The 20163-nt window shown below is 41.8% G+C and overlaps 1 protein-coding gene across 1 annotated transcript; it reads right to left on the bottom strand.

Moving 5' to 3' along the window:
* Nucleotides 1–9332: 9332 nt before the first annotated feature.
* LOC110940607 (seipin-1) lies at nucleotides 9333–10823 on the bottom strand. The gene is made up of 2 exons (XM_022182158.2): nucleotides 10441–10823; nucleotides 9333–10116 (listed from the first exon to the last, which is right to left on the bottom strand). The coding sequence occupies exons 1-2, from the start codon at nucleotides 10780–10782 to the stop codon at nucleotides 9445–9447; spliced, it is 1014 nt and encodes a 337-aa protein (XP_022037850.1). The 5' UTR covers nucleotides 10783–10823; the 3' UTR covers nucleotides 9333–9444.
* Nucleotides 10824–20163: the final 9340 nt, after the last annotated feature.

The raw sequence follows: 20163 nt of genomic DNA, 5'->3' as shown, positions 1-20163 counted from the left end.
GTTACGAGTCGCAACGGGACTCGCAACCGTAGTCTCGACTTGTGCTGGCTTGGTTACGAGTGGGATTCTGACTCGCAACTATGGTCCCGACTCGCAACCAGGTGTCGAAATCGCGTATGTAACTGATTTCCATAATTCCTGCATTGACTATTCCGTGATTCTAGCAAACATCTACGGCAGTTTCGAAATCAGATCAATCACAGAAATTTATCATCAGTTAATTCAGATTTCATGCATATTCATAACAATTCAAGAACATCAAAAACGTGAACTGCATTCATATGAACAATAATCTATTTCTATGAACATGTAACCGTGACTAATTACCTAGCCCAAAACTTAGCACATCTACAAGTTAACATCCGAATCACATAGCATGACAACAGATTTCATCGAGTTTCATCCGATCCGTATGAACATGTTAACAATCCGAAACACATATTAACATTTGATTTATAACAAAGCACACATGTAAACCGGTTCTATCCCAATCAACCATACTATCATCATCCGAATTACATCATGTAATGTTCAAGAATCATATAAAATCATCAAATACAATCAAATAACAATGTACACTAACCGGTTGAAATCAAAGAGAGGGTGAGCCGAGAAGTGTTGTTCGCCGTCGGGTTCCAAGTAAACGAGAGAGGGAGAGCAAAGCTTCTAGGGTTTGTGTGTGTGTTCTTGTGTTGTAACAAATGAGAGGAAAACAAGACCCTTAGTTTTGGTATAGTGGTTGCGAGTGGGGAGTGGGCCGAGCCCACTCGGTTGTCTAATGGTCCGCGTACAAGGTGTGGCCCAAAGGGCTTTGTGTGGCCGGTTTGTAGTGTTGTGTGGATCGGGTTTGGCTCGATAAAGATAAACATAACACACACACATAAAAAGCACATAATATCATAACATTCATTAGTCCGAAAATATCACATAAGCACGTAACGTTACAATCACAGCAAGTCTAAAGTTCGAGTTGTCACATTATCCCCAACCAATTGGAAATTTCGTCCCGAAATTTGGTATGCACTCACTGAGGAAGCTAGGTAAACTGTACTGTTCACTGATTTTCCTGGGGTGTCACATCCTCCCCCCGTTGATCTGGAATTTCGTCCCGAAATTCCGAAGTAGTAGCTTCAGCCTCAGTAGTGGTTGCCTTGTTCCCGAATAACTGGGGGTACTTTTCTGTCATCCTGTCTTCGCGTTCCCAGGTGTACTCTGGACCACGTTTGGAGTTCCAACGAACTCGGACAAGAGGGATTCTCTTGTGTTTGAGGACCTTCACATCCCGGTCCGTGATTTCAACTGGTTCCTCGACGAACTGCAACCGCTCGTCGATAGTGAGTTCCTTAAAAGGAATGATGAGTGTTTCGTCTGATAGGCACTTCTTTAAGTTCGATACATGAAAGACATTGTGAACTGCCCCGAGTTCAGCTGGTAGTTTCAACTTGTAGGCTACCTTGCCAATCTTTTCTATGATTTCGAATGGTCCGACGTACCGCGGATTCAGTTTGCCCCGTTTGCCAAAACGAACCACACCCTTCCAGGGTGAAACTTTCAATAGAACCCGGTCCCCGACCTCGAATTCCAATGGCTTTCTACGCTTATCCGCGTAGGCTTTCTGACGGTCGCGTGCTGCCGCCATGCGTTGTCGTATTTGTGCAATCTTTTCTGTGGCGTCCACAACAATCTCTGGACCCGTGATCTGACTATCTCCCACCTCTGCCCAACAGAGAGGTGACCGGCATTTACGCCCGTACAATGCCTCGAATGGAGCGGCTTGAATGCTGGTATGGTAACTGTTATTGTAAGAAAACTCCACCAAAGGGAGGTGCTTTTCCCAGCCGTTGCCGAAATCGATAACGCATGCCCGAAGCATGTCTTCGAGAGTTTGGATCGTACGCTCAGACTGCCCATCCGTCTGAGGGTGGTATGCTGTGCTCATGTCTAATCGTGAGCCGAAAGATTTATGCATTGCTTGCCAAAGTTCTGACGTGAATCGTGCATCGCGATCCGAAATGATAGATGTGGGCACCCCGTGCCTCGAGACAACTTCTTTAAGATATACGTCTGCGAGAGTGGAGAACTTATCCGTTTCCTTAATCGGCAGGAAGTGTGCAGACTTGGTGAGTCGATCAACTATGACCCATATCGTATCGTTCCCACGCTGGGATCTAGGTAGGCCTGTAACGAAATCCATGGAAATTTCTTCCCATTTCCACTGAGGTATCTTAGGCTGCTGAAGTAGGCCAGCTGGTTTCTGATATTCGACCTTGACTCTCGCACAGGTCAAGCACTTTCCAACGTACGTAGCAATGTGGGCCTTCATACTAGGCCACCAATAAGTAGTGCTGATGTCGTGGTACATTTTATCCGACCCTGGATGTACCGAGTAGCGAGACTTGTGAGCTTCATCCATAACAAGTTCGCGTAAACCGCCATAAAGTGGGACCCAAATCCGGCCCGTTACGTAATAGGCGCCGTCTTCCTTCTGTTCCATTTGTTGTCGTGAGCCGCGTAAGGCTTCAGCCTTGACGTTTTCGGGCTTCAGTGCTTCTGTCTGAACAGCTCGTATCTGAGCAGGAAGGCTAGACTGAATCGTAAGCTGTAGCGCTCGCACGCGCCGTGGCAAAGTGTCTTTTCGACTAAGGGCATCAGCCACAACATTGGCTTTGCCTGGATGATACTTGATAGCGCATTCGTAGTCATTAAGTAACTCGACCCATCGTCGTTGACGCATGTTCAAATCCTTCTGCTTAAGAATATGCTCGAGACTCCTGTGATCGGTGTAAATCGTGCACCTGGTACCGTACAGGTAGTGTCGCCATATCTTAAGCGCAAAAACAACAGCTCCCAGCTCTAAATCGTGCGTCGTGTAGTTCCGTTCGTGAACCTTGAGTTGACGAGAGGCGTAAGCGATAACCTTGTCGCGCTGCATTAACACACATCCCAATCCCCGAATGGATGCATCACAATAAACCACAAAGTCATCCGTGCCCTCTGGCAATGAGAGGATAGGTGCACTGCAAAGTCTATCCTTTAGGTGCTGAAAAGCAGTCTCCTGGGGCTCTCCCCAGCGATAGGTAACACCCTTCTGTGTCAGTAACGTAAGCGGCTGAGCAATCTTCGAGAAATCCCTGATAAACCGTCTGTAGTAACCTGCCAGACCCAAGAATTGGCGTATTTCTGTCGGTGTACGCGGTGCAGGCCAGTTCCTGATCAAATCTACCTTGGATGGATCGACATGGATTCCATCCTTGTTCACCACATGGCCTAAGAAGTGGACTTCACGAAGCCAGAAGTCGCATTTAGAAAGCTTAGCGTACAGCTGCTCCTTCCGAAGGAGTTCCAAAATCAGGCGAAGATGCTGCTCGTGCTCCTCCTGACTCTTGGAGTAAATCAGGATGTCGTCGATGAACACAATGACGAACTTGTCGAGATAGGGTTTGCACACCCTGTTCATAAGATCCATAAATACCGCAGGCGCGTTCGTTAACCCGAATGGCATGACGAGAAACTCGTAGTGACCGTAACGAGTTCTGAAGGCTGTCTTGGAGACGTCCTCATCCCGGACTCTCAGCTGATGATACCCAGACCTTAAGTCTATCTTCGAATAGTAACACGACCCTTGCAACTGGTCGAATAAGTCGTCGATGCGCGGAAGAGGATAACGGTTCTTCACCGTCACTTTGTTGAGTTCACGGTAGTCGATGCACATCCTGAACGTACCGTCTTTCTTCTTCACGAAAAGCACTGGAGCTCCCCAAGGCGAAGAGCTTGGACGAATGAAACCCTTTTCCAAGAGTTCCTGCAGTTGCTTTGACAATTCCTCCAATTCCGATGGAGCTAGACGATATGGTGCGCGAGCTATGGGTGCTGCTCCTGGAGCGAGCTCGATCTGGAATTCAACCTGACGATGAGGCGGTAAGCCTGGTAAGTCTTCAGGAAACACCTGAGGAAAGTCACGTACAATTGGAATATCCTCCAATTTCTTTTCCTTTGCTGAGGCGTCTGTAACAAGAGCCAAAATGGCTGTGTGACCTTTACGTAAGCACTTCTGAGCCTTCAAGAAAGAGATGATGCCCACCACTGCACCACTCTTGTCGCCTTGAACTTCTAGAGGTTCCTGACCAGAACGAGGAATGCGAATAACCTTTTCGCTGCATAAGATTTCGGCCTGGTGTTGGGAAAGCCAATCCATCCCAATCACGACGTCGAAGCTACCCAATACTATGGGAATGAGATCAATAGAAAAGGCTTGACCAGCTAAGATAAGATTACAACCTTGAACTACGTGCGTGGCTTCTAGACTTTTACCGTTAGCTAACTCTACTATGTGTTTGGTGGGTAAAAGTGTTGGTGCACGTTTTAGCAGTTGACACATTTTCACAGACATATAGCTTGTATCCGCACCCGAATCAAATAAAACAGTAACGTAAATATTGTCAAGGAGAAACTTACCCATGACCACATGGGGATCGTTCACTGCGTCACCTCGACCTAGTACGAATGCACGACCACGAGCATCATTGCCGTTGTTGTTGTTTCCCCCGTTGTTGTTATTCCCGTTGCCCTGGTTATTATTGTTGCGATTCTGGTTCAACTGAGGGCAGTCGCGTTTGAAATGACCTTCAGCCCCACACTGGAAACATCCCCGGTTTCCACGCTGCTGCTGCTGGTTCTGTGGAGCTGGTTGTTGTGGTTGCTGGTTCTGATTTGCAGGACGAGGGCTCCTACAATCTTTGGCCTCGTGACCCATCTTGAGACACCTTTGACAGCGACCCTTGTTACATGGGCCGTGGTGATGCCTGTTGCAGTTGTGGCACCTAGGTTGACTACCCTGATATCTCCTCTGCCTGTGACCACCAGAGGATTGCTGACTGGGACTCTGATAGTGATCAATCTTCTGCTGCTGAGACTGTGGCTGAACAGATGCTGAACCTTTACTGGAATCCCCATCCCATTTTCTTTTACTGTCACCAGATGTAGCAGGAGTAACTGAGGTGGTGACGTTAGCAATAGCATTAACACGCTTGGGCAGTTTATTCTGATCCACTGCCTGATCGGTGATACGGTGAGCTAGGCGTTGGATTTCCTGGATGTTTTCGAGGTTAGCCGACGTCACGTGGCTCTGAATTTCTGGCGCCAATCCCTTGAGATACAACTCAATGCGCTTGTATGGAGGGTCCACCATAGTTGGACACAGAACGGCCAGCTCATTGGACCGTTTGGTATACGCTTCGATTTCCGATCCAACCATTTTCAAGTTATAAAGCTCATCTTCCAGCTTGTGTATGTCTTCCCGCGTGCAATACTCACGCTTGATGAGTTCCTTAAAGTCGTTCCATGGGGTGGCGTTAGCAGCTGCCAACCCTAAGATCTGCACTTGTGCGTTCCACCAAGTGAGCGCAATCCCTTCAAGTGTGCCAGTGGCGAACTTCACCCTGCGAGCCTCAGGGCATTCGCACATTTCGAAAACCGACTCGAGCTTTTCAAACCAGTGGAGGAGTCCAACTGCTCCCTCTGTGCCACTAAACGAGCTAGGACGACATTCCATGAAGTTCTTGAAGGTGCACCCAGGCTGCTGCTGAGCGGGTTGACCTGCTTGGGCGGCTGCAACTGCCGCAGCAATGAGAGCCTCTAGCTGGGCTTGAGTCATGTTAATTCGTGCGGCCATTGATCTTCATAGTAACAAGTAGCATACATAAGAATGGTTCGCGAGTAGGGCGATGACAGAAAAGCGTAGGCATATAGGTGTTCTCATGAAATCAAAGCATGTGTATCTAAGCGTAATGCGAGCAAAGTTCTAAACAATTCTAGCATACAGGCAATAAACATAAACCTTATTACCTAGGATGTCGAGTCTTGCACGTGGAGCGAAGCGTCGTTGTGGATCGTTGAGAGCACTGTACTGGTTATAGTCCGGTTTTAATAAAAACGTTTACCCATATTAAAACCAAGTTCTCTATAACCAATGGCTCTGATACCAATCTGTCACACCCCCAAAATCCACCCGCGGAATACCACCGCTCGGGAGCGTGACTGACCAGGATCAAGCCATCAATCATATCAAACCATAGCAATTAATAATAGAAGTAATTAATATAAGTCACCATGACATGATTGATGTTTCAAAAACCAAACACTGTTTTAAGTAGCGGAAGCATAGTAAAGTAAATCCAAATAGTTTTACGAGTTATGAGTTCAACATCATTACGATCCATCTGCCCACAACGACCTGCTCTTCCCTGTGCAAGCTCCAAGTATACCTAAGGTCCTGCAAGGCATGCAGCAAATAATCAACAAACTAGTTGAGCGAGTTCACAGAAAGTAAGTTCATTGTGTAATGCATAAGTATAGCTAGTGGGGGCTTCCCATACTAGTGTGTAATAAAGGTGGGGGCTTCCCATGTTCATCCTGGTTAATGAGGGCTTCTCATTAACGGTACTTACTAGACTAACTTCCGACCATGTGTTCTTCTTTACCGAGAACAGGAAAACGTACAGGGTCACGTAGGCTTTACGTGACGTGCCCTTCCCCGAGGACAGTGGTACGCGTGGGGGCTACGTAGGCTTTACGCAGCGTGGCCTTCCGACCTGGAAGCCAGTGAATGGTATTGGGTTACGTAGGCTTTACGTAACGTGTCCTCCCGACCCGGGAGACATATGGCAAATATACTGGGTTACGTAGGCTTTACGTAACGTGTCCTGACTAACCTGAGGACGATGGTCTATAGTCTGGTATATGCGTAAGTACGAGTAATCATTCCAAATTCAACATATCCAACCCAATTCCCAACCCGGGAATCCCATGCCTTGGCTGTGTGAACTCACCTTGGTTTGCTCGGCAGATACACAGAAAGTACAAGTAGCAAGTAAATGATCACTCACGTCCTATCATGGTTATTATACGAGTCAGGTTCGTATATAGCACGTATATAGTAATCACGTATAGTCATGGCAAACATGTACGCACGTAAACAGATAAGACATAGCCTGTGAGGATCCAATTGTTCTAAGTCCATTCATACCCGGCCCAATGACATAAGCAGCCCAATAACAAAACAATCCAGATTCTCAATCGGCCCAAATAGCAAACACATACAAGTCCATTAATAAACAGTCCACAATTCAAATCGTTGGGCTCAATAGATTGGGCCCGTGACAGTGAAGGCCCAACAGTGTGCGTGTAAAGGGTGGTCTCGAGTCGCAACGGAGATCTCGAGTCGCAACCGGAGATTACGAGTCGCAACAGCTGGTTGCGAGTCGCAATGGAGATCTCGGTTCATCATGGTCTGGTTACGACTGATCATGTGCTGGTTACGAGTCGCAACGGGACTCGCAACCGTAGTCTCGACTTGTGCTGGCTTGGTTACGAGTGGGATTCTGACTCGCAACTATGGTCCCGACTCGCAACCAGGTGTCGAAATCGCGTATGTAACTGATTTCCATAATTCCTGCATTGACTATTCCGTGATTCTAGCAAACATCTACGGCAGTTTCGAAATCAGATCAATCACAGAAATTTATCATCAGTTAATTCAGATTTCATGCATATTCATAACAATTCAAGAACATCAAAAACGTGAACTGCATTCATATGAACAATAATCTATTTCTATGAACATGTAACCGTGACTAATTACCTAGCCCAAAACTTAGCACATCTACAAGTTAACATCCGAATCACATAGCATGACAACAGATTTCATCGAGTTTCATCCGATCCGTATGAACATGTTAACAATCCGAAACACATATTAACATTTGATTTATAACAAAGCACACATGTAAACCGGTTCTATCCCAATCAACCATACTATCATCATCCGAATTACATCATGTAATGTTCAAGAATCATATAAAATCATCAAATACAATCAAATAACAATGTACACTAACCGGTTGAAATCAAAGAGAGGGTGAGCCGAGAAGTGTTGTTCGCCGTCGGGTTCCAAGTAAACGAGAGAGGGAGAGCAAAGCTTCTAGGGTTTGTGTGTGTGTTCTTGTGTTGTAACAAATGAGAGGAAAACAAGACCCTTAGTTTTGGTATAGTGGTTGCGAGTGGGGAGTGGGCCGAGCCCACTCGGTTGTCTAATGGTCCGCGTACAAGGTGTGGCCCAAAGGGCTTTGTGTGGCCGGTTTGTAGTGTTGTGTGGATCGGGTTTGGCTCGATAAAGATAAACATAACACACACACATAAAAAGCACATAATATCATAACATTCATTAGTCCGAAAATATCACATAAGCACGTAACGTTACAATCACAGCAAGTCTAAAGTTCGAGTTGTCACAGAATTGACAACTCCCATTCCTGAAATCCTAGGTTTGTTTGGGTGAAAGGAATGACGGAATTCGATATTCAGAATTTAGATGAACCTTTAACTTGTTAGGGGTTTGTCGCCACGGTCGCAAGGCTTGAATGTAGACGTTAGAACATTACCACGTAGATGTATGTATCAATAAAGCATAAATTTTACAAAACATAACTTGTGATTTAAATTATGATTTATCAATTACATTGTTTTGTACATTTCTTTCTTATACGGTTGAGTAAATGCTTTTATTTAGTAAATGCTTTTATTCACTATACATTACATTTGGTTATACATGAACATTTTTACATTGGTGGTTGTTTGGGTAAGTGATTTAAATAACGAGGCGTGTGTAATATGATAAGAGCATGGTGGATACGTCGCTAGTACTTCCTATATATAAGTGCTTTTATGATATTACATATCGTAGCGTTATTTAAACCATTTCAATTTAGACATATTACATTTTACACAGATAACATATTTTCACATAAACATTGTTTTACAAACATATTTTATACAAACTCATTTTTACTTGATTATTTATTTATCTATGCATCTTTCTTTTATATCATCTGATTTCTTATCACTTTTTGTATGATTTATAAAAGAAAACATTTTACAAGGTTTATGACCAACTTTTGTTAAACATTTTCTTTAAACTTACAAGTCATGAATCCTATTTTAATAAAACCTATGTATCTCACAGACATTTTTATGCTGACGTACCTAGTTTTACATGTGTTTTCAGGAGCTGATGCATAGGATTGATCAAGATACACTTAGGCGGACTTGGGCCTTAGTGACAATAAAAGATGCAAGACTAGTTAATTATGTGTTGTCTCTTTGTTTTTAAGACATTGTAACCTCTTTTAATTCAATAAATTAACAAAACTTCAATATCCATGTGTTATGAAACAATGATTCTGTTACAACACTCTCCGACGATTCCGCCGCGATTTGTTGCTTTACGCGGTCGGGGTGTGACATTAATACTATTAAATCTTATGACACGGTGCAAATTTAAAAGAAATACAATCTTATCAAACAGCATTTATATTCGCATATTCAAACACCGTATGAAAACAAGGAAAGTTAGTCCCACAAGTTTAACTTGCTAGTGTCAAACAGACCTCATTGACAAACCGACTCCGAGTCCCCTACCTCCTCAGCAGTAGTCGCACCAGTGTCATCGTCTCTCGTTACGCTCATGCTTGTGGCATCTGACCCTTCACCGTACACCATCGCCTTCCGCTTGCCTCTGCTTTGTCTCCATTGTTTAAGAACGTCTGAAGTCCGTCTACCTCCCGCACCAACCACCACTTGAGGTGGGCCTTCTCCCATATCATCCGACCCCGCCACTCTTTGATAGTCGGAGACATTCGTCTGGGCGGCCGGGAACAACATCGATCTAAAGAAACAAATCAGAACTAGAAGCAGCATGAGGTAAATGTATAAAGATGTCCAAACACTAAATGTCCACTTCCAATTACGAACAACTCGTTTCATCCATGGTAGTTCGGAGCTCACGATTAGGTTCGCTTCATATATTTGTGGAAGAAAAGGTGTCCCGGCTCTTGGAACTAATGAAATCCTAATGAACTGTGTTCGGTGGTAGTACCGCTCCTTGTATTTTAGGAGCGGTACGTTCACAATTTGGATCTCGCTTGTGACCCCTAACAACAATGGTACAGCCATGAAAAACGTCTGCATGAGTCGAACCGGCTGGCTTCGGAAGCGTAGCATGCATGGGCGGCTGGAGCTGGTTATCACATCCCCGTTCAATGACAAGGATTCTGCAACTACCTATAATATACATAAATTGCCATTTATTTAAAATTAATAAATCAATTTGTTAAAAAATATCAAAAATAAAATATCTTGTAGGTCATTCTTATCAAAACATAAATACCAAATTCTGCCGGATTGAAATGGGTAAACAGCAAGTAAAATCCATGGGCAAAAATCACAGCACACCTACCTTTTGCACGAATAACGAATCCACAACCATTTATTATTAGTATCAATTAAATTACTCAGGAACATATTCCCTACGTCGGTTATCGTCTACGGATTCGCATTGGTTAACAATTTTGAGTTAAAGTATGAAATGAATATCAATGATAATACCTGAAACATCCCAATATCTCGATTATAATCGGATTCGGGCATAACGAAAAGCAAACGAACATTACAAGAATGTCCAACGGGGACAGTCTTGACGAGCTTATCATACTCTTCCACTCCAAAATCAAGAACAGCTTTAGGATGAGCATCTCGGTAATCAAAATACAATCTTTCTTTAAGGTGGACCGGCTCTTCCACCCAGAAACGAACCAAGCCCACACCCATGACGGCCGAGAGCAGCGTCAGCGTCATCAGAGCCAAACACATGTATGCAGCACCCACTAAACCCATCATGGATTTCCTAAGGACGCTGCCGCTGCCATCTGTTTGTTTCCGAGGGTTCATTTTGGCGGTGAGGAATAATCACGCAAAGGAAAACACACCAAGATAATATGAGGACCGGTGGCATCTTCTTGTTGACTTCACAGGACACGTGCCTCTTTCATATAAGTTTTAAAAATATAGAATAAACTATTATTTTATTTTATTTTTTAAAGAAACTTTTTTTTTCTTCTAATAGAACGTTTTTTCATCATTACATATTACCCGACTATACAAAAACAAGTTGGGGGAATAGTGCCACACAGCTCAAAACAAGTTGGGGGAATAGTGCCACACAGCTCCTACTATACAAAAACAAGTTGGGGGAATAGTGCCACACAGCTCAAAACAAGTTGGGGGAATAGTGCCACACAGCTGAGCTGTGTGGCACTACCCTATTGGACCATATCATTTTTAATTTAATTTTATTTACAGTTTAAAATTACGCTTCATCCTTCGTTTAAAATTACGTTTTTGCCCTCAGCTCAAAATAAAATTATACCTTTGCTCTTAGCTTAAAATTACGCTTTTGCCCTCGGGTCAAAAACTTTTTTTTTATTTTGCTCCCAGTTTAAAATTACGGTTTCGCCCTCTGTTTAAAATTACGTTTTTGCCCCCAGCTTAAAATAAAATGTTGTTTTTTCCTCTAGCTCAAAATTATGTTTTTGCCCACAGTTCAAAATATAATTATGTTTTTCCCCGTAGCTCAAAATTATGATTTTGCTCTCAATTTAAAATTATAATTTCGCCTCCAATTCAAAATATAATTACGATTTTGCCCTCTGTACTACAAAAACAAGTTGGGGGGAGCTGTGTGGCACTTCCCTATTGGACCATACCATTTTTAATTTAATTTTATTCATACTTTAAAATTACGCTTTCATCGTTCGTTTAAAATTACGTTTTTGCCCTTAGCTTAAAATAAAATTACACCTTTGCCCTTAGCTCAAAATTACGCTTTTGCCCTCGGGTCAAAAACTCTTTTTTAATTTTGTTCCCAGTTTAAAATTACGGTTTCGCCCTCCGTTTAAAATTACGTTTTTGCCCCAGCTTAAAATAAAATGTTGTTTTTTCCTCTAGCTCAAAATTATGTTTTTGCCCACAGTTCAAAATATAATTATGTTTTCCCCCATAGCTCAAAATTATGATTTTGCTCTCAGTTTAAAATTATGATTTCGCCTCCAGTTCAAAATATAATTACGATTTTGCCCTATGTACTACAAAAACAAGTTGGGGGGAATAGTGCCACACAGTTGTGTGGCACTTTCCTGTTGGTTTAAAATTACGCTTTCATCCTTAATTTAAAATTACGTTTTTGCACTCAGCTCAAAATAAAATTATACCTTTGCCTTAGCTCAAAATTACGCTTTTGCCCTCAGGTCAAAAACTCTTTTTTTTATTTTGTTCCCAGTTTAAAATTACGGTTTCGCCCTCCGTTTAAAATTACGTTTTTGCCCCCAGCTTAAAATAAAATGTTGTTTTTTCCTCTAGCTCAAAATTATGTTTTTGCCCACAGTTCAAAATATAATTATGTTTTTCCCCGTAGCTAAAAACTATGATTTTGCTCTCAGTTTAAAATTATGATTTCGCCTCCAGTTCAAAATATAATTACGATTTTTCCCTCTGTACAGACATACATGTTATGAGAGAGAAATATTCGGCTTATTGCCCCACAACCCGGGCGGGGCAAAAACTAGTATATTACATTTACAATGGAATGAAGTAATATATTAAAATTAGAAATGGAAACTAATAGGTGAGCAAATAATATCGGGTACTTGTACCGGTACTTAATTTGTTAAATCGGTGTATTTTCGGTACCGGTTCGACACCGGTATTCATCGGTTTTTACTCTCAATACCGGTGTCGTACCAATACCAACCGGTACCGAACCGTACCGTAGCAGGTATATTCGGTACCGGTACCCACTTTTGGGGATTTCGATAACGGTATTTTCAGTACCGGTTGGTACAGAGCTCATCAAATCTTGTAGAAACGCAGCAATGCAAGTAATTGCACCATTTAGATTAGTTTTCATACACACAGTAAGTGAACTGTATTTCGTTTAAATGAGGTTTTATATACACAACAACTTATTTTGCTTTATTTTTTGTATTTTTCTGTAATGAATGAATTATAGCATGCAAAATTAACTTCGATATTTAGAATATTGTTGAGTAAATCGTATCAAATCCTGTAATCAAACCGGTATAGTATCGGTACCAAATTTACTATACCAAATCATTTTCGGTAAGAATTTGCTACCCACCTTTTGGCGTTTTCAGAAACTTTACTTTCGGTTCAACACCGGTCTAGCACCATACCTGTATTTATTGATTTTTACCTTCAAATACCATACCGTATTTTATCAAGCATTTTTGGTGCCGGTATCTAATTTCGATGATTTTCCGGATCGGAACTATCGGTGGTGTTACCGGTACCGAGCTCATCCATATTTTAACGTGTTAGCACCTCAATAACTGAACTGAAAACAACTGAATTTCCAACGATTGGGTCCTATTATTATATATTAGATTATTTAAAATCGTTTTTTAGGACGGAGTGACTATCCTTACCATGCCATTTTTATTTATGTTTTGATATTCGGTATCTGCTTGCCGTTGTTGACACGCCTTTTGTAGTCATTGGGTCCCCGGTGCAACGCGTGGGCGGAAAATCTAACTAGTACATATTAAAAACAGAATGTAATGAACAGTCTTTTTAATATATTATAATAATATATAGATTCTTTTTAATAGTTTTATTATTTTAATATTGAGCCTTTTTAATCGTTTATTATTTTAATATTATAATATGATAATAGTTATTTTCTTTACTTTTTAAGTTGGATAAGTTTCGTGTCAACTGGTATTGGTATCGGAAATTCCAGTATGGTCTGGTTCGTTGTCAATACATGAAGGTGAAAACAGTCACGTGTCTGGTACAGAAAACGTTAAAAGTCGATATCGGATTGAGTTTGAAAATCATTTAGTTCGGGAAATTCGGTACTGCTACCCAGTACCATTTGCTCATCCCTGATCAAGGGTACCGTACGAACAACAACGGTACCATACAACTTCTTTTTATTGATTCTCTTAGACTTTTAATGATTTTTTTCGTGTTTGGGGTAGGGATGAGCTCGGTGCCAAATCAATACTGCTATCGAAAATACCAGTTACGGTACCGGAACATGAGCGTAAAAACCGGTAGCGAACCGGAACCAGGAACAACAAAAGTCGATACAGAATTGGTAGTTAGTGTTTTGGTCAAAAATTACCGAAGCAATTAAGTGATCAAATTAGTTAAGTGAGATAGTGTGCTAGAAATGTGTGTTGAAAATATTCAAGTTAAGTTGTTTGCAAAAACAGGTTCAGGATACGGCTCAGGATATAGAGTTGTATCTATGATCGAACAATGAGCTAAAAAAGTAAAAGGGTGACACAGGATGTACGAGGAAAGCCCTTGATCAATCTAGATTGCCGGCACAAAACCTCGGGAGCTGACAATCGCAGCTGCCTTGTTCTTCTATTACTTCAAAAATCAGGATACAGTGCAGGATATGATGCGGATCAACTAAGTGTTACAACGTAATCTGAGTACAAGTGTTTGTGTGTAGTGATTGCCAGTAGCTAGAGATCAAAGTGTGCGAAAAAAAGTAAGTGCCTTAATCTGATCCGATCATACTATTTATAGTTAAACGAAAACAACTAACTATCCTAATAAACCGGGATGCTTTGAATATTCCCCAAGTGAACGTTGCAGTCCTGGTCTTTCGGTTTCAACGTCTTTAATTTAACCGATTTGCCCGAGTCTTAGGGGGAAGAAGTCTTCTTGAACGTTGGAGACTTACACCTCCTAATCTGCACGTGATTAATTCAGTTAATACCAGGATATCGTACCAGGATGTTACCAATATCCTGATCACAAATAAACAATCAAAGTCAGAATATTAGTCAGGATATATGCTCAGAAAATAGCCCATAACAATTGTCCCCAAAATATATCTGTCGGTATACCAATCCAACGGATATATTTTAAAACTTTATCTCGCAAACCGAGGTTATTAAATTGAAACGACGGTCAAGATAGCACTATGTAGCTTCCAACGCACTATTTACTCTTTACCCCCTATATCCAGCCTATATTAACTGAGGGATTCTTCATTATGGTCATCTCTATCTTCAAGCGAATTTCAGGTATTCTCTCTCTCTATCTTCCCTGTTTTCCTTGTTTAAATCCGTTGTAACCTTCCATGGCTACCGGCACTAGATCCCAAACGCTGGATTCCGTTCCTCCTTTCCACAGACAAAACCTGCTCAAGGAACCTTCAAAAGAGGTGTGTTCATTCGATAACGCTGATATTGCGGCTTTACGAGCTTCCGGTGCCTTTCCCGCCGGGACAATTTTCCGTCCATTCGACCGAGAGGTCCGATCGGATTTTTGTTCCAACGAGTGGGTATGCTTTTTTGCTTATCCTTTCTCCATCGGTCTTCAATATCCGTTTTCACCCTTCATCTCTCGATTCTTCGAGTTGACCGGCCTTAGCTTCGCCCAAACCATGCCCATGGTTTGGCGCGTACTAGTCACCTTGGAGCAGATTAAGGCTCGTCATATGCCGGACTTGTGCATCGAAGATCTTCCGATGGCCTATCGTTTAAGATCCCACGGTTCCAGCCGGTTCCTTTTATTTTCTATCTCCAAAAATCCTCTCTTTCTTAAGGCTAACAAGAACGAGGATAAATGGACAAGAAAATTCTTCTTTGCCAAAAAGGACTCCATCGATAGGGGTTTTGACCTTCCTAAGAGATGGTTAACTTCTGGTAGGATTTAGGGCTTTAGGAATATCCCCAATCATATCCCGAAACTATATCCTGAACTGATATCCTGATATGTTTCTTATTTTGTTGCAGCAAACTTTAAGGAATCAGCTCCCCCAAGTGCCGAATCGGAAGGAAGAATAAAAGAAATCTACAAGCTTTCGGAAAGTGAAAGGACCTTTACCCTGTTACTCATAAGTCCAAGTCAAAGATCAAGCTCCAACATGTCTGGTAAGCATATTTTCAGAAATTATTTTTATTCATTAAATAGATTATTTTTAGGGGTATGATAAGTCTAAAATATCTTCCCTTGTGCAGTGCCAATTATCAACCTTGAAGGCTTCCAACTCGACGAGTTGGACAACTACTCTAGCCTCGCACCTGCCAAGCAAGAATCCAACTCGAAGTCGTCTGTTACAACGAAACCTATTGGTTCGAAGACCACTACCGCTCCCAAAGCTCCTCCAGCATCTAGGACCCGGGCCTCCAGCTCCCGGAAGAGGAAAGAGGCAGATCCCCACGTGTTTCTCTTTGAGAATCATGGGTTCACAGAATCCAGCAAATTTATGACTGGCTTCCTCAACCAGGTTAGTATCCTGATTCATATCCTGCAACATATGTTGATTACAAATGTTAATTTAGGTTGTTACTTATTTCCTTACCTTGCAGGGTCTTGAACGCCTGGTGTTCCTCTATGAGGATGCATGCGGCTCGAATGTCATGCTTGAAAGCCAACTGAAAAAGGCCGAAGCCACTATTGCAGACCAAGCAGCAATTGCCACTGCTAAATCAGAGCACTTCGAAGCCAAATATAAGGTAATGGCCCAAGAGCAGCAGTCCGCCATTCAAAAGGTCACCCGCGAGGCTCAGGCCAAGTTTGACGCCGCCTAAGTCCAACATGAGCAGGCTATGGCCTCATACCGGGAGAGCCTCAAGAATTCTGTTGTCATCTCCCTTCTCCAGGCCAGACTGAAAATGGCTTACGAGGCAATGGCTTTGGGCTTTCAATGCTCTTCTTGGAACACCAAGGCCTGGGAGGCGAAACTGAGAGATCTTGGGGGGAATCCTGTGGAGCCTCCTGCCAAATCTGCCGCGGAAGAACCTGCCAAGGCACTTGATGCTAGTGCTTCAAAGGATGCCGGTGGTGATGCTGGGTCAAACGCTGGAGAGGACGCTGGTGGAGAGGATGCTGCTGATGATGCTGGAACAAATGCTGGGGAGGATGCTGGTGGAGACGTTATGATGAAGGAGGGAGCTGCCCCTTAAATGCAGCGATGTGGGCGATGATGGATATACTTGCCAAGGCCGGAGCCCACTTTTTTTAATTCTGATAGTTGTGGTCTGTTTGAACAATTTACTTTCCTCGTCTTTGAACAATTTACATTTCCTGCACTAGAACAATATGATGACCAAAGGTGGATGGGTCCTGGGTTTCAGGATGAAGCCCTTGATCATCAATTAGTATAATTTGTTTTGAATGATGCAATGGTTGGAGGTGGATGGGTCTCGTTTTGAGATGAAACCTTCAACCGTTTTGTAAATATGGTAAAACTAATCGTGCTTTTGGCGGATGGGCCTCGGTTTGAGGTGAAACCAAAAGCACAACTTTTGACCTGTTAATAATATAACCATCTTTTGACTTATTTGCTGTTCTTTTCAATTTTTTGTCATGCATAGTTTAGGTTAAATTTTAGCTTTGCAAAATTATTGTTACTATTTTTTTTTTGAAAATATCCTGATCAATATACTCAGTGGTATCCTACGAAGACTTTCGTCAAATAGGACTTCTCAAAACCCAAACAATTTAGACAAAGTTTCTAAAGATAGTTTATTTTTCAAAGTTTCAAACAATTTAAATAAAGTTTTTAAAGGAAAAAGATAGTTTAGTTAGAATTTATAAACCTTGTTTTGATAACAAATTCAACTCTGATTTTCAAATCCAAGTATTGTATCCCAAATATTCTAACCAAATATCCTGAATCATATTCCGAGAATATATTCTAGGAATATATCCTAAAGATATATCCTAATCCGGATATATATAAGCCTGAAAAATTTAAATAACTTATGTAAGATTCACAAAGGAAAGATCATACCAGGAATAAAGTGTAACCCTAGTACCAAACTTCAATCCTTTTTGCAACTCCTTCCACTAAGATGTCCCCAGTCTTAGTACACTGGGTTCAATTTTGATTCTTTGAGCCTTACATAATCGCCTTAGGAGGAATGTCCCCTGTGCACGAAATCTTCGGATACTTAGAAAATTTTTGAGTTGAAGTTTTAACTGTATGGACAGTTCTTGTGTTATTGTGGGTAAACCCCAAAGTATACTGGAGACAAATCCTCAGTGTTCTGGGGATAAACCCATAAGTATTCTGGGGAAAATCCCAAATTTTCTTGCGCTACAGGCGGGAGTGTTTAAACTCCAAGACTTAGAAAGGTGAAAACCTTTAAACCTCAGAGAGTATGAAAATACCCTTTCGCGAGAGAGGGTGATCAATCCTCATATACCTTAAGGATCCAGGATATAGCCAACAATGACGAAATTGTCAGCCACTTTTACATGAACTGGTCCCGCCACCTTGAACTATCCCTGGATAACTTGTGCTCCAGGCGGGGTGTTTAAACCCAATTCGAGAGAAAGGTGAATACCTTTAAACCTGAGAAGGGATCAGGATCCCCTAAACATGAGAGAGGGGGCCAATCCTCTAATCTTTTGAAGTATCCTGAGTGTGTATCCTGCAGCTATATCCCGAAGCATATACTGCAAAACAATTGTAAACTAAGGTTGGTGTTAGCCTGGCTAACACCCCTCCGATGCTTAAGTCAGTAATGGGTTCAAAATAATAAATAATATTAAACATATAAAAGGAGATAGAATTCATACCATCCTGAGTTAGAAAGTAAATTCCTAACTCACTTGAAATAGAGCTTCAAATGTATAGCATTCCAGGATCTTGGTAGCATATCCCCCTTCATATCCTTGAGTCGGTATGCTCCTTTCCCTGATTCTGATTCAATCTCATAGGGTCCTTCCCATTTCGGGGCCAATTTTCCGTCAGCGGGATTAGTAGTATTCTGAAAAGCTTTTCTTAATACCCAATCTCCAACCTGGAACCTTCTGGTCCTTATATTCCTGTTATACGCTTTAGATATCCTCTGTTGATAAGCCGCCATCCTTAGCCTTGCCGCGTCCCTTGTCTCATCAATAGTATCCAAGTCCTGGCATTGGACTTCAGGATCCTGCTCAGCATCCCGGAGGCTGGATCTTGCTGTAGGTATTACCATTTCTGTTGGGATCACCGCCTCTGCTCCAAATACCAAGGAAAATGGGGTTTGGCCAGTTGCATTTTTCACCGTTATTCTATCAGCCCATAAAACAAAGGGTAATTCTTCTGCCCATCTTCCTTTTTAGCTCCCAGACTCTTTTTCAGGTTGTTGACAATTATTTTGTTTGAGGATTCTGCTTGTCCATTTGCTTGAGGATGTACTGGTGTGGATTTGATCATTTTGATTCCCCAACTCTTGCAAAAGTCAGTAGTCCTCTTACTTATGAATTGAGATCCATTGTCACAAATTATTTCAGCTCGTACACCAAACCTAGTCAGGATATTCCTTTTTATGAAGGATACCACTTCCTGGTCTCTGACTTGAACAAACGCTTCAGCTTCAACCCACTAAGAGAAATAATCAGTCATTGCCAACATGATTACCTTTCCTCCTGGAGCTTTTGGCAATTTTCCTACTATATCCATTCCCCATTTCATGAACGGCCAAGGGGGAACAATAGGATACAGTGGTTCAGCAGGCTGATGTAATATATTACTATGTCTTTGGCATGCGTCACACTTTCGAGCATATTCTGCAGCATCTTTCCTCGTGGTTGGCCAATAATGTGACAACCGATGATTTACGGCTCTAAATTACGTGATTAACAGGTGATTAAAGCGGTAATCAATAGTGTTTTCGATGCAAATTAACTAAATTAGGCTCTTGGAGTGCCTGTGAATACTTTATTTTACAAGAACACTTTATTTTACAAGAATACTTTATTTCACAAGAATACTTTATTTATACAAGATACATACCATGTTTTCATACAAAGTTTCCATATAACTTGACAAGAAAATGATTTTAAATTCGTTTTCTCAACAATACTTCAAAAACCGGTTATTCAAAAAGATTTATTTCAAATCTGTTACCAACAAACTATGAACTCGCTCAACTTTATGTTGATTTTTCGCATGTTTCTTTCTCAGGTTGCTTATCAGAAATCATGGCACGGTTGGAATAGGAGAACCATGTGGAGTCGAGTACTTAGTGGGCATTCAATTTCTAAAAGACTTAGATTATTTGCTTCTGCTGTGCAATGAAGATACCAGTCCAGTCACGCTAATGCTCTGATAATTTCGGGGTGTGATAGATTGGTATCAGAGCTATAGGTTACAGTGAATTAGGTTTCTGTAGAGATACCTAGGCTCTAACTTCGCCTTTCCTTTGGGAACTTAGAATATTAAAACCTGAATACATACAGAACGCATAGTACTCGAATATGGTCTCCAACCGTTGCCAAAAAACAAACAGTCAA

The sequence above is a fragment of the Helianthus annuus genome, chromosome 5, assembly GCF_002127325.2.
Source record: "Helianthus annuus cultivar XRQ/B chromosome 5, HanXRQr2.0-SUNRISE, whole genome shotgun sequence".
Lineage (NCBI taxonomy): Eukaryota > Viridiplantae > Streptophyta > Magnoliopsida > Asterales > Asteraceae > Helianthus > Helianthus annuus.
Note: the sequence above shows the minus strand (reverse complement) of the source record. Positions and strands in the feature narration are given on the sequence as shown.

Bases quoted from the DNA above. Each gene is read 5' to 3' on its own strand.
- LOC110940607 (XM_022182158.2), bottom strand. From the start codon at position 10,782: ATGAACCCTCGGAAACAAACAGATGGCAGCGGCAGCGTCCTTAGGAAA. The intron at 10,117-10,440 runs GTATTATCATTG...TGTATATTATAG, and splicing joins GAGATATTGGGATGTTTCAG to GTAGTTGCAGAATCCTTGTC.